The sequence below is a fragment of the Rhinolophus sinicus genome, linkage group LG07 (genome assembly GCF_036562045.2).
Source record: "Rhinolophus sinicus isolate RSC01 linkage group LG07, ASM3656204v1, whole genome shotgun sequence".
Classification (NCBI taxonomy): domain Eukaryota; kingdom Metazoa; phylum Chordata; class Mammalia; order Chiroptera; family Rhinolophidae; genus Rhinolophus; species Rhinolophus sinicus.
The window spans coordinates 96,988,115-97,003,721 of NC_133757.1; the positions used below are offsets into that span (position 1 = coordinate 96,988,115).

The 15,607-nt window shown below is 43.8% G+C and overlaps 1 protein-coding gene across 1 annotated transcript; it reads left to right on the plus strand.

Annotated features, from left to right (window-relative positions):
* The first annotated feature begins 423 nt into the window (after positions 1-423).
* DEFB136 (defensin beta 136) lies at positions 424-1,090 on the plus strand. Its single transcript, XM_019733083.2, has 2 exons — positions 424-478; positions 924-1,090. The coding sequence occupies exons 1-2, from the start codon at positions 424-426 to the stop codon at positions 1,088-1,090; spliced, it is 222 nt and encodes a 73-aa protein (XP_019588642.1).
* Positions 1,091-15,607: the final 14,517 nt, after the last annotated feature.

The following is a 15,607-nucleotide window of genomic DNA, read 5'->3' on the forward strand; positions in this document are numbered from 1 at the left end:
AACTCTGCAAGTTCTTTCTCTGGCATTAAATGAAGCCTGTGCGTTATAGCATCCCTTCTCTGGGCTCCTGTGTTCTCAGTGGGACTCAGAAGTAAAGGAGAGACAAAGTGGACACTTTCCCTGCCATTTTTCTATCAGTACACATTTGAAGTTATAGGGAAAGTGTTTGGGCCCGAGCATGACGACAATTGGTCTCTGTTCCTGTTCTGCCTTGACTGAGTCCCTAGTCTCCCAAGATTTGGAGAAGTTGAAGTAACAAGGAAAGACCCAGGGACTTTTTCCTGTAACTCTGAAGAACACTTTCTCCCCTGGATGCCCTTCCAGGTAGAATGAGGCTGGCTCCACCCAGCCTCGCCCAGCTCTATAAAGCAGCCTCCCCGGCAGCCACCCCCAGGAAATTCCAGCCCTGTGCCCTCCTCAGTGATGAGTCTCTGTCTCTCTGGTTTATTCTTCCTCCTGGTGATCTCATTGCCTTCAGGTAAGATGGTGGGTACAGATCTGACCATGAAAGTGGGGTTCTTCCGAGGACTGCAACACTTAAAAACCCCTGTGGATATAAGCCCAGCAGGGAAGACACCAATATCAGATGGAGTCACAGCCTAGGGATATAGGTTAGTGGTCTTCAGCCCCTGCCCTGCTCATCTGTTGCTATGTCCTGAGAGTCTGCCAAAGCTTGAGAGACGGGAGCCAATGTTCCGACACCCATGTCACGGTTCAGCTACCCAAATTCCTATTTCCCCTCATCTTCCTCTGATTAGCCTCAGACTCGGTGGCCCTCACTGAAATGTGGGTGAGAGGACAGAGTCCAGAAGGTAAATCACAAAATAATAAACTACCCACCAGGAAGAGAAGGCAGACCTAGGAATCCTCCCAGCCTCTTGATAATTGGTTTTTCTTTTCTTTTCTTTTCTTTTTTCCTTCAGGGAACGGTTTTGTCGGGAATGATGGAGTAGAAATTCGTACTTGCGCTGCGATTGGTGGCAGATGTTTCTTTGGTTGTAAACTGGGATGGACATGGGTTGCATACTGTCACAACATATTGTCTTGTTGCAAATTGATGAATAATGTACCCCAGACCAATGATTTCTGACCTTGACTTCGTGGGTTCAATTAAAAGGATATGTGAATAGCTAAAAGAACAAAATCCTCAATCTGTGTGTAGGCATCATTAACGAGCCATGGGTAGCCAATGGGGGCCAGGTTTTGAGCAATTTACTGGGAAAATTTCAGAAGTATTTTGTAAAGGGGCACTGAGGTGAAATGCACCTCCTGTTGTTTTTTTCTGCCTACCCATCTCCAATCACTAATTCCTATTTCAAACTCAAATGTTGATTAATGCATGACTGAAGGCCCAAGGATATAACATCATCTGAGCCTCATAGCAATAGCTTACCATGGGCCACTCACATCTTTAAGTGGTTTACATATATTAAATCACTTTATCTTCACAACAAAATCTATTATTTCTCCCATTTTGCAGATGAGGAAACTTTTCCAAGGTCATACAAGTAATAAGAGTTAGTTAGCACTGGGTTTGCCCCCAGACAGTCTTGATCCAGTCAGTGCCTTTACTGTTGAGCTAGGTTACCTCTCAATTACTGAGTCTAGGAATCTAGTTGGGAGTAGTGGTTGTAGTTTGCAGTGATTGTAGACTGTCATCCAGTGCGGAATCAAGAATCCAAGTACATCCATGAGACAGGAAGCCCCTCAAAACTCTTCCTATGGCTTAAAGCTGTAATGCTCCTAGTAGCTAAGTTGCATCTGTAACTCTGCTCAGTGGCTCTGGTGATTCAACACCAGTGTTGCCCTAGGATGCCACACACCAAACATCGCTGCTCTCACCACTGCAGTGGAAGCAATGGGCCATACAGACCCACACAAAATGTCACCCTGTCTACAGCATTGCTCCAACAGCACTTCCTCACCATCCCTCCTGTCTCCCTGCCCAAAAGCACAAGTCACAGATCTTCATCAAGACCCTTGTCATTATCTTCTCAGAAAAAAAAAAAAAAAAAAACAGAAAAAAAAAACGGCACCCGAGTTTCAGTTTTCCTTCTCCAAGGATATGCCTGAAGGCAACACACAGCTGTGCTGGGATGTTGAGCAGGGCTCCTTTCTCCTAGAAGACCTGCTTGCTCCGACCCTCCATACCTCTAATCTTCAATATTCCAGAAAAAAATACCCAAAAAACAGAGATCAGCACTAATCCACAGAGCTGGCCTCATAGGGCATCAATTTGGGGTTATGTCTAGAGAGGTTCTGTGGTGTCGGGTACCTGTATTTGCCAATTTAAATCCACCCCTTCTTAAGCAAAAGAAAGGGAGAAGTGGTGCAAAAGCCCGCAACATAATATAACTGCAATGAAATTAAATAAAAACAGAAAAGAAAAAGAGAAAATTAAGGGAAGGGAAATAGCAAATATTTTTTTCACCAGATTTCACAAGGGTCCACAACCCCCCAAAACGCTACAAATCCTTACCCTTTGCTAGTGATTCCTAAGGTCATAATTACACCAGCCTGGGGTGAAGTATTGCTCTAACTTCAACAATGAGATGCAAGAGGAGACACATGACATGACCTTTGATTTTCTTCAGTGCAGCTTAGATAAGACTGGAACATTCAGTTATTCTTGCTGAAAACCCACGCTAATGTGAAATAAACACGAGTGCTGAATAGTCACACATAAAAGGCATTATGTATTCACCTTGTGGCTCCCTGACCTAGTGGCCTCAGAGGTAATGGCCATGTCCTCTGAGGAAGCCAACGGTGCCAGTCTTTGCTCCCCATATCCCAGGGCAGCTGGGAAAGTCCATGATTTAGGCTTAGTAAATCAGATATCTGTCCACAGGAACTAGACTTGAGTGAATGCTATCACTACCTTGGTACCAGTGGAGAACCGATCCATCCCAGTGCCGCAGACTATTTCAGGACCATGACCCAGCAGTGTGGCCCTTCAGAGCACCTTCATATTAAGTTCTACGTATTAAGTTAATCTAGCTTTCTAGTGCATTCCCCTTCAGCTTAAAAATGTCCAGAGTTAATGTCAGTTACTGGGAACCAAGACATTGGAATGATATTGAGATCTCTTACTGATACCTCATCGTACAGTACTTTTAGGATTAAATGAGGTGATGGACTCTGGGAGTATGTATGTAACATGCTTGGCACTGTGTTATCTGGTCCAAATATTGTGATATTGTGTTAGCTAGGTTCCAGTACATAAAGAGAGGGATCATGCCACACTTAGGGACCAGCTGCATCCTTGACCCCCAACTCATATACACAACGAAGACAGTACGGTGGTGGCAGTAGGAATCAGAACAGGCACCAACATATGCAAAGGGAAAGCAGATCTCAGGGAGACTCAAACCCAGCCTCTGAACATCACACCTTATTATACAATTCTTTTTCCAGAATCTAACATGGAGGTTTAAAGTTTGGGCTGTGTATTGATTTCCTGGGTCTGCTCAAACAAATTACCACAAATCGGGTGGGTTAAAACTACAGAATAGTATTCTCTCACAGTTCTAGAGGCTAAAAGTCCAAGATCAAGGTATTGGCAGGGCCATATTCCCTCTGGAGATTCTAGAGAAGAATCCTCTTTTGTCTCTTTCTAGCTTCTGGTGGTTACTGGCAATCCTTGGCATTCCTTGGTTTGAAGCTGCATCACTTCAATCTCTGTCTTTCTCTTCACATGTTCTTCTTCCTCCTCCGTGTATATCTCTGTATCTTCACATGACCTTCTTATAAGGACACTAGGCATTGAATTTAGGGCCAGCCTTTATCCATTATGACCTCATCTCAACCTATTTCATCTACATTGACCTTATTTCCAAATACGTCACATTCTGAAGCTCCAAGTGGACAGAATTGGGGGGAACACTACCAACCCAGGACAAGCTACAAATAGGGAATTTGAATTTTCTTTGGGGAAGCTAGTGTCCTTTCTTTACCCACATCATTTTACACACAATAAGGAGAGCCAAGCCCAGGAGAGGATTTGCAAATGAATCCATCTTTACTATGAAAACCAACATTGTTTCTCTTAGTGGACATTCCCCAGACTCCCCCTGGAGAATACGCAAAAAAAAAAAGAAAGATAAGGTGGCCCCTAGCCTCAAGATGCTCAGAGGTTATTTGGAGAAATAAAGTCATAAATAATCACAACACAAGCCGACAGATCTGACAGTAAACCATGAGGTGATCGCAGGATTTCCTATAACAAATAAGTTTTTTCCCCCAGCTTTATTGATGTATAATTGACTATTTAAAATGGTATATATTTAGGTTGTACAACTTGATGATTTGACACACATGGTGAAATAATAACCACAATCAAGCTGACTCACATGTGTATCATCTCGTATAGTTACCGTGTGTGTGTGCATGCGTGTGTAAGATGAGAATACTTAATAAGCAAGCTCTAAAATTTCAAGTGTACAATACAGTATCTTTGACACATGAAGCTTTGGAGCCAAGGTGGAGATGAGCTGCAGGGTATACTGCAAATCTGATATGCTTTATGTGGAAGCAAAGAGAAAATTGTAGAAAAAAATAATCCATGGGAAGGTAGCAAGCCCTGATGGAATGAAAGCAGAAAATATATCATCCACCAATTCTTTGCACCCACTTGGACCAGTCTCTCCATAAGTTACATATTTAAAAAAAAAAAAAAAAAAGGACAATTAGCTGCCAAATATAATGACAGAAAAATTCCAATCCTGTGTCTCTTAGGTTGCATTAAAGGGGTTCAGATGTTGAGCCAAAGAAGCTCTTCCCAAAAGCCAGTTTCTGCACCCTTCAGTATTCACGTATGCTCCAACTTTGTACCCCAGCTTCAGACTCCTCTCATCACCCCAACCAACAGAACTTTCTCTTTCCTTGGCTCTCATTTCCAGTTTAACCATCCCATCTTTTGTCTCACTACCCAATCCTCGATTTTGCATCTCAAGAGCACCAAACAACATACTGGAAAAAACTATTCTTACTGGGCTGAGTGAGTGGGGGTGAGAGAGAGGCAAAGGGGGAACACGGTTGCATGAAGCAGTGCCTCTGCGGGGTCCTTCTCAGAACTAGTACACGTTCTCTCTCTGGCCAGCAGTCAGGGCGCGATGCGCTAGAACCTGAAATGAGCAATTGGGTCATGGAGCCGGAACTCTGCACAACAGAACCAGTTCTATTGTCTCCCCTGAGATGGTTATTATGTTCACCATCACTGGGACTGTGACAGACCCTAAGAAGGGAAGAATTCTATCATATTAACAAGAACAGCGACTCCCTACCCTTGGGTGCTCAGAGTTCCAGCACAGGAGCAGAGGCCTTTTGAGTTTCCCCAGAGCAGGCTTTGGCAGGGATCACATGTCTCCACTCTCCATGATGATGGTCCATTTTGCCGGTCACGTACCCAGACATCCCAGCAGACAGGACTGAGCGTCATATGGCTGAGAAACCTCAGGCAAACACCAGGGCTCAGACCTCGCCTGTTGGAAGGGACAGTCAGCCACAGCAGTTCGGAGGCTGCAAGCCCTGCATTTTTTCCCCTCCAGAGTGACTGTAGAGCAGCAGTGAGGTCCACCTGCCAGATCCAGGTGGGGTATTGTCATGCAGGGTGTCACGCAGGGTCTCAGCTCCCCGCTCCCCACACAAGAATGCAGGATATGGTGAGGCCAAAAAGGAACACCCACGGAGCCATAGGTAGGGGAGTCATAACACTATAGTCTCACTGGTGGCTGGGTTGGAGACACAGGAAGCAGGAGTCACACTGTCCGCAACCTGCCTTCCACATCTCTGTCTCCAACCAACCAAGCCCTGTTAGCTGCAATCCACCGTGTTAACTGCAATCCGCGCTTGCTAGCTCAGCCACCATCTTCTTGCTAGTCCCCATTTTCTGCTAGCATAGCCACAACAGTTATATTAGTGGGTAATGGCTCACTGGTTACAGCTGATGGCCAACTAGCCACAGCTGATGGCCATCCAATCATAGTTGATGGCCATTTACTACCTGAGCCAGCACCTTTCTATGTGAGGCCAAGAGCCTGGAAACTGCACTCCTGGCTCTGTCCCCACAGGTATCCTACACACAAAATCCAAGCAGCAACCTCTGTTGCTCAGGTCTTCTCCACAAACCACCATCAGAGAGGTTCTGATGCCTAAGACATGACTAACTTTTGACTCAACTTGTTGAGACAAGAGTATCTTCTACATATGCTGGTGGCTTGATGTGGGGCTGTGAGCAGTTTTTTTTTCTCAAATCACAGACTACCCCAGCTCCTGTGACAGAGCCCAGGCATGATCTTCTGCGGACAAGAGCAACCACACCGTCACAGAGCCGGTGGGGGGAGCAGTTCCTTAAGAACCACCCGCCCCCAACAAAAATATTCAAGTACTACACATTTACAGCACATTTCACAACCAGGGCCAGCCCTAGAGTGTGGGTTGCAAACGGTCATGCCGATGGCTACACACTGAAGTGACAATGATTTGATCGTTTCAGAGATGAGGTTTCCTCTGGGTTGTAGCTTCTTAACTCAGACTGGACTCAGGACCAGTGGGAAATACAGGAAGCGGGGTTATGAGCCCTGCATGTTCACCCAAGTCCCTCACCCTGATTTCTAAGATTGTGTGTGAAGAAGTCTCAAGGTTTTGTTCTCTAAAATTGGAGCATGTTACTCAACAAATAGCCAGTCAATCAAGTGAGCTGAAAATCTTTCACAGCCTGAAGTGCAGGTGTAGAAACCAACATTCAGAGCAGTTAAGAAATTTTCCCAAGATGATGCAACCAGTGAACGGCAAAGCTGGACTCCCACAGGAGGGGTGACCACTCCCTTTCGGTGTCCTGATCTGTAAAAGGAAGCCCCCAGGCCCTCTGAGAGCCCTGCTGGCACCAGAAGTGGAAGAGGTGAATCCTAAGTTCTCAGAAATGGTTTCAAAAGGTTCTAACAGCATGAATCAGAGCTACATGTAACAGTATTTTTTATTGCTGTACATATACCACAACTTATTTATCCGTTCTCCTGTTCATGGGCATTTGGTTTGTTTCCACTTTTTGGTTATTAAAAATAGAGCTACTATGAACAATCATATATATACCTAAATGTTCATAGCAGATGTATATGTATATAATGATTTCTTAGTAAATACTGACAGTTTCTAAATTGGCTGTGCCAGTTGAATTCCCATCAGTGATGTGTGAGCATTCAGGCGGCCTTACCTCTTCACAGAGTTAGCAATGTCAGTCTTTTAAACTTTTGCCATTCTGGTAGCTGTGTAATGGTATCTCATTGTCATAGCAATTCACGTTTCTCTAATATGCACAATGTTGAGCATCTTTTCACACATTTATTGGCTATCTGGGGAGCTTCCATTGTGAATTACCTGTTCAAACCTTTTGTCATATTTTAGTGGGCTGTTTGTTATTTTATTATTAATTTGTAGGACTTCTGATACATTTGTTTACACATACATTGATGGTAATGAAATGATCTTTACCTGCTTTTAAATCAAGTTCCATGGCCCTAGTGACATAGCTAAGCCACAAGCCTATCACTAAGTTAAGGACAGAGCCCAGACGAGACCTTGGGTCTGCTGACTTCCGTCCCACTGCTTTTTCTACTCCCCACTATTGTGTTGTGTACATAGTCGAACTTGACATGAGGAAGATGACAGGGAAGGAAGGAGGGAAAAAAACGAGTGCCATGAAATGCTGTTAAATTATTCATCCTTTAAAACTATAAATAGGCGTCTCACAATGATTAAATAAATAATCAGGACCAGTCATATAAATCAAGTTTAAATAGATTATGGGGCTGAAGGAAATCAGTCCATACAAAGGCAAAACAACTTTCATTTATCCAACAGTTCTACTGTTCTGTGTTTCAGACACTAAAGGCATTGACCAGCTAGCTCTTCTTTTCGAGCCACTGCACAAAGCATGCCTTATGGAGTAGGGCTCTTTTCTGCCACCAGGTGGCAGACTCTGTCCATTTTGCTCCCTCTGGGCAGCCTTATTTATAACTGCTGTGAACACCATCTGATGGTGCCCAGCGTCTTCTCTAATCTGCTTGATAATCAATTACTTCTTTTTCTTTAAGATCCTCATGGTTGGCACAATGCTGGACATAGAGTCAGCACTCAATAAAAAGCAAAGGAGAGTGATAAAGGCAGAGCCTCCTCTGTGCTATGATTTCTCCTCAATAATGTCCACTCTCCAGAGTGCTCCCTGTAACCTCTGTTTACAGGACAAGACAGTTTACAGAAATAAAGGCACAGAGAGGTCAAAGCTGTGATCTTAACAACACTGCAAGTGTTGCAAGGGAATCAGAGCCCACATAAAAATTCAAGCCAAGCACAAAATATTCAAAGTAATTAAAACTAAGGACCTACAACCAAGGTTACTCTACCCAGCAAAGCTATCATTTAGAATCAAAGGACAGATAAAGAGTTTCTCAGACACACACACACAAAAAAAAAAGCCAAAGGAGTTCATTACTACCAAACCAGTATTCAAGGAATCATAGAGGGACTACTTTAGACCCAAAAAAATTAAAAATATGAATAATAAAATGGCAATAACTACATATCTGTCAACAATTACTTTAAATGTAAATGGATTAAATGCTCTGATCAAAAGACATAGGGTGACTGAATGGATAGAAAACAAGACCCTTATATATGGTGCCTACAAGGGACTCACTTCAGATCAAAAGACATACACAGACTGAAAGTAAAGGGATGGAAAAAGATATTTCATGAAAATGGAAACAAAAAGAAAAAAGGACCCAATAATTTCACTTCTGGGTATTTATCTGAAGAAACCCAAAACACTAACTCAAACACATATGCATCTATGTGTTCATTGCAGCATCATTCACAATAGCCAAGATATGGAATAACCTAAGTGTCCATCAGTAGATGAATGGATAAAAAAGAAGTGGTACATAGAGAGGGTGCCAAAAAAATGTATACACAGTTTAAGAAAGGAAAACTGTATTAAAATTGTAACACTCAATATATACCGATAACAAAAGACGAATACAAGTCACGTTTGACTTCTGCAATTACAAGAGGTTCTCAAAGTGGTTACCATCAGCATCCAGACACTTCTGATTACAGTGAACTACTGCTTGAGCAACGTTGACCAAAGTGTCCACTTGCATACATTTTTTTGGCGCCCCTGGTATATTAAAATGGAATATTACTCAGCCGTAAAAAAGCATAAAATCTTGTCATCTGTAACAACATGGATGGACTTAGAGGGTATTATGCTAAATGAAATAAGTCAGACTGACCAAGACAAATACCATATGATCTCACTTATATGTATAATCTAAAAAACAAAATAAATAAACAAACAAAACAAAAAAAAAACTCATAGATATGGAGAACATTTTGATGGTTGCCAGATGGGAGGAGAGCTGGGGGGATGGATGTAAAAGGGGAAGGGATTAAAAAGTACAAATTGGTAGTTATAAAATAGTTACAGGGATGTGAAGTACCACATAGGGAATATAGTCAATAATATTGTAATGGGGAGATGAGTACTAGATTTATCAGGATGATCACTTGGTAAGTTATATAAATATCTAATCACTATGTTGTACACCTGAAACTAATATAATATTGTAGGTCAATTATAGTTGAAAAATAAAAAATTATTTAAAAAAACAAATTGGAAAGTGATGTGCTGATTTAATTATCAATAAAGCAAGTAATTATGGGGGGAAGAATTCAAGCCAAGGACCACAGCAGCGACCCAACATCTTCTGCTCCACACCACGTGTAATTAGGTAAGGAAGCTAACCAAACTGATGGGCCACAATTAAAATGTTTTAAATCTTGTTCAACCTTGCCTATTTTAGAAAATGGATACAGCCTGGTCTATTTTAGAAAAATCCCAGCTTACATAGGGTTAGAAAGAAATTGAATCAAAATTAAATCCGATGATGGTACAAAACGGACTCAAGTCATGGAAAAACTTTTAACAGTCTTTGGAAGCTCTCAGGGCTAGCTCTCCTCACAAATACACACAATGAAATAGCCTAGAGAATGACACTGTGAGAAAGGACCAATCCCCTAGAGCTCAAGAGACGGGCAGTTAGAATTCCTATGATCACCACTAGGGGGCACAACGTGCCTGTTTTTCCAGTTTGGGCAAGGGACAAAATTGGCCTCCCATTCTGTGGGGGTTTCTAGGGCCAAGAAGACCACTCATGCCACTTTTCCACTTACAGGAGACAACTTTAACAACGTTTGGAAGAGTAGAACAGGAAACTGGAAAAGTGTGAACTTGGCTATAAACCTCACATCACACAGTAGAAGCCAGAGAGATGAAACTACATTGTTGGCGGAATGGGGAGGGACCCAGACCGGGATGGGGAAGGAGAGGAGCATATTTACCCCAGTTTTCGATTTGAGGTAGTTTTTTGCATTGTAAATTTAAAAATGTTTGTAAAAGGAAAGAAACTAATTTGCAAAAGAAGAGGAGAGCAAAACAACTATTGCTGAGAGCCAGTGACAAGAACAGCACTGAAATGTTATGGCTTGGACACAGGCCATCTAATCAGTATTATTCAACAAATGGTATCAGGCCCCTGTGTTCAGGCCTAATGTGTCATTACTAGCTGAGTGATATGAGGAAAAGCACTTACTTTCAGTTACTCATCTGTAAATGGAAAAATAATAATCACACAAGAGGCCATAAATAAGCTGATGTGGTTAGCACAATGTCTGGCACATCCTACAAGTCCAATACTTGTAGGTGAGCACATCTGAATCTATTAGTTGATAGCAAGCATCGATGGCACATGTCAGGTCTACAGCCAGATTCTGTTTGACAAGAGGTCAGAAGAGGCATGTTCCAAGGTACCTGGTCAACAAGGAACATGCAAATACTTACATGAAGATACCTTAAACCTTTATTGAGGGACCCAAAAGAAGACATGAACAAATGGAAAAATTCTCCATGTTCTTAGATAAAGAAGTTTCAATATGATAAACATGGCAACTCTTCCTAAGTCAGCCTATAAATTGAATGTGACCTCATTCAAAATATGAAAAAGTTTAAACTCAAGCTAATTCTAAAGCTCATATGAAAAAGTTAAAAGTAAGAAACTCATTGGAAACTCTGGAGCTGAGGAATACTGACAAGTAGACCTTCTGGATGTTAAAACCTATTATTCAGTCTCAATACTTAAAACAGTATGATAATGGCATATGGCTAGAAAGACCACTAGAGTCAAGATATAGACCCAATACAAATGAGCATTTAGAAATGACAAAGAGGGCATCGAATCCAGTATGATTCAATAAATGGTATCAGGAAAACTGGAGAGCCATCTGGAAATATTGTAAGGTTGGATCCTAACCTCACACATTAAAGTAGGATAAATTCCAAATGGATTAAAGTTGTAAAGATAGTAAGAGGAATCCATACCATACTAGAAGAAAGCATAGAGTAATTATTTTATAACCTGTCTACTTGAAATAAGCACAGGTACTATTATAGACTTAATGTTTGTGTTCCCCTGCTAAATTCATATGTTGAACTCTGAACCCCCAATGTGATAGTATTAGGAGGTGGGGTCTTCAGGAGATGATTAGGTCATGAGGATGGAGTCTCATGAATGGGATGAGTGCCCTTACAAGAGTCATGAGAGAGCTTACTTCTTCTCTCTGCTCTCTGCCTTGTAAAGACACAATGAGAAGATGGCCATCTACAAACCAGGAAGTGGCCCTCACCAGACACCAGATCTACTAGCACCTTGATCTGGGACTTCCCAGTCTCCGGAGCTGTGAGAAATACATATTGTTTGAGCCACCCAGTCTATGGTACTTTGTTATAGAGGCCCCAAATAAGACAGACATCATTTTAGAAATAATAAATAGGCTACACAAAACCAATAATTTCTGCACATAAAAGTCAAACCGTTCAGTAAAAACCAGGAATATAATTAGGAAAAATAATAAATATTAAATTTTTAGAAGCTGGAGTAAAACTAAAAGGAATGAACTGGTGGAAGAATGGATGAATAGGCAATGCACAAAAGATTTTTTTAGGAGAGTGAAAATACTCTGTATGATACTATAATGATGGATACATGTCATTGTACATTTGTCTAAAACCAATAGACTGTACAACACCCAGAGTGAACCCTAATATAAACTGTGGACACTGGGTGATAATGGTGTGTCGATGTAGGTTTATCAATTGTAACAAATGCACCCCTCTGGAGAGGGACGTTGATAATGGGGGAGGACGTGAGTGTGGGAGCAGGAGGCACAGAGGAACTCTCTGTACCTTCTGCTCAACTTTGCTGTGAACCTAAAGCTTCTCTGAAGAATAAAGACTATTTAAAAAGAAAAAGGAATGAACGACTGCTACTCACCACAATACAAGAGTAGGGTGAGTCTCCCAGACATGAAGACGAGGAAGGGACCCAGACACAAAAGAGCAATGCTGCATGACTCCATTTACACGAATTTCAGGAACACACAAAACTATGACAGAAGTCACGGTGGACAATGACAGGAGAGGAGCACAGAGAGACAGGTCTATGTCTGGATCTGGGTGGTGTTTGTTTACACGGGTAGATGCATTTGTAAACATGCATCGATCTGTACACCTGAGATGTGTGTACTCTGTGCCAAACTTCAATTTTAAAAAATTTAAGTGACACTAGGAAGCGTGCTCACATCTCTCTTTGTAAAAATGAATCTGAAACTCAAGCTTTGCTGAGGTCCGTATTACAAACTTGTGAACTTCATGGGGCTCCCTCAACAACAGTGACAAGTGACAGGAGTGCCTGAAGAGCAAGGCAAAGAGTTTCCAGTTTGGAATGTCCCCGAGGTTCTTTTTTTCTTCTGTAGAAGGCGTATGGTCAAAAGCAGTGCTCACATCAGACCACAGGTTGAGTCATTCCCAGCACCAGCTAGACAAAATTTGCGAGAGGTCTACAAATTCCCCCATCCCTGACATTTCAACCAAACCCTCATTTTCTCTCCCTGATTTGCTAACAATGGACAGATGTTCCTTTCCAGTCCCCTGCCCTCCTCGGGCCCTGTTCCCACCACCACCACCAGCCGCAATGGGCACTCCCCAGATAAGACTCAGGCTTTCCAACCTGTGGCGCCAGCATGGAAAAAGCAGACAGAGCATGGGTCCTGTGGCCCACCCGCCTGCTCTCCCCAGCCCTTCCCTTCCCTGGCACCAAAACAGATGACTTCATCTGCAGGACCGAGCTCCTATCAGCTGCTGGGCCTCCCTGGAACCGGAGGGGGGAAGGAGCCAGGAGGCAGAGGCTGGCCTGAGCTCTGGTTACTTTGGCACAGGCCGGGGCTCTGTGGAGTGTCAGCTGCAGCCTTCAAATCAGGGGAGCTCCAGCTTGTTCTGGAGGTTCCTGCTGCCTGCGCGTGGCCACTTCTTCCAGCTTGGCCTCCACGCTCCTCCGAGCTGCACTTGGGTATGAGTCACATGCAACTGGCAGCCACCACTTAGCCCGGTGCAAAGGACAGAAAGAGGGTCCCTTGTCCCTTGAAATAAAACGCCCATTCTTGGTCCTGAGTCCCAACAACACGATGGCAGGCCCTTTATGTTTGTCCATGTTGGTTAGCTCAGTCCAGCCCAGTGCCTCATTAATCTAGCTCAGGAATTAAAGTCTCCATCACTGTCCACATTCAGTGTTCATTCTCCTGCTCCTCCACCCATCTCCTTTTCAGTGTCGAGTGTGACCATGGAGGGACCTGCAGGGAGTTTGAGGGAGACCTGCTTATACAGGCAATGGATCCGTGGGTGGGGGGGAACTGCCGGGTCACGTCATTGCTCTGGTGGCTTTGCTGCTGGTATCATTTTCCAATCTGGTCCACTGCATTAGGGGTGCTGGTTAATGCCCCAGCCAGGGTATGGCTCATGTTGTCACTCACAGAGGACGGGCTCTGGAGCTAGGCTACTGGCTTCCTACAGCCGTGTCATCTTAAGGAAAGTAATTTACCCAACCTCTCCAGACCTCCAGGCCCCATCTGTAAATTGGGGATATGATTGTTACTCTCTCAGAGCATTATTGTAAGGATCAAATAAATTAATAAATAACATTCAATATATGTGTTATTTTTATTACCTGGGTCTGTCTGATGCCAGTGGTCTCTGTGAGACGCTGGTCCTGGTGAGGGGGTCAGCCTCTGCCTGGCTCCCTGAGCCCTCAGCCTTTAGGTGTACAAATGGGGGCTCCATGACCCTCCAGGAAGCCCCTGGGCTCTCTCATGCTGGATCCCACATGGATCCTCGGCTCCCCTAGCCTCCATCCTCTCCTTCCACCCGGACACATTGTAATTCCTGGTGCCCTGGCATTTCAACTGCCTCCTAACTTCAGAAATCACTAGACAGAGAAGCAGACTTCGTCCAGCGGACATTTGTCAAACATCAGGGGAGAAGTGCATTGTACCTCTTCCCCACCCCAGAGGGCAGGGCTCCAGTGGGTGGTGAATGTGCCATCCTGGTAGGTCCCCAAATGAATGCTCTTCCCCAGGTCCTCTCTCTCCCTTTCTGCTCACTTCCTCTGCCTTTCTCAAAAGCAGCAGGCCAGTTTACTCTCTTGAACCTTTGTGCAGACTTGGCCAGGAGTCACGTCCAAGGTAGACCCTGCACCTCCCTCTTTGAAGTTGGATGTGAGACAGTCAGTCAGGGAGCAGGAAGAGCCTTAGACAGTAGGTCTCACCCCCTGTACTACCCAGAATTCACATTCTTACCCATCTCCTTCTAAATACCTCTAATAGCTTCCTGCACTTTTATGAGGATTTTATCCTTTCGTATCCTGACTTTAACGTGCCGATCTCCCCAACAACAGCTCCATATGTTGGAAGGACAATGTTTTGTCTCCATCTTGTGTTCATGAACACTGAGAAGGGAGAGAGCCAATGACGGGCTCAAGGTCACACAGCTTGTTCCAGAGCAGGATCTGGACCTTCTGCTTCTGGTTCTGGAGAGCAGGCTGTGTATTTGTCTGGCTGCTCCCACAGAGGAGGCTTGCTCTTTCCTTTAGGGACAGCTGGGCGAGGACACATAGGGCTGGCCAACAGATTCTCTCTCCACAAGGCCTGACAGCCCACTATTGAGGTGATAACCATGGAGAGCCTCCCACTAATGCCTACTAAGGGTCTGCCGTGTGCTTGGCACTGGGGGCCACTGGAAACACCCAGGCACTTAAATTCCCTTAAGACCTTCCAGGACCGCAGTCTTCATGAGATACCATTTTTTAATTATAATGAGTATTGGCGAGAATGCTGGTCAATAGGAACTGTCACACTGTGCTGGGAGAAGGGAACACTGAAGCCACCATTTTGGCAGGTGATTGGACTCCACAGTTCAAAACATTTTCAAACCATAACCCAAAATAGTCCAGCTATTCTCCTTGACGCAAACCTCTCATCTGGCTCAAACCTTTTCTTGACCCAACTCCCAACCCCCTGGTTCTGCACTTCAGCTTAACTCCTGCTTCTGGCCCCATTGTTTGCGTTTGGTTCTGGAAGGTCACTCCAAGTTATGGCCCCTCCCATCTGAGGACAGGGCCCCCCAGTCCTGTGGCTGTTACTGTGGCTAAGATGTCAACGTTCAACA

Excerpts from the sequence above, each read along its gene's own strand:
- DEFB136 (XM_019733083.2), top strand. The coding sequence starts at position 424 with ATGAGTCTCTGTCTCTCTGGTTTATTCTTCCTCCTGGTGATCTCATTG. Across the intron at positions 479-923 it reads GGTGATCTCATTGCCTTCAG|GGAACGGTTTTGTCGGGAAT; the intron begins GTAAGATGGTGG and ends TTTTTCCTTCAG.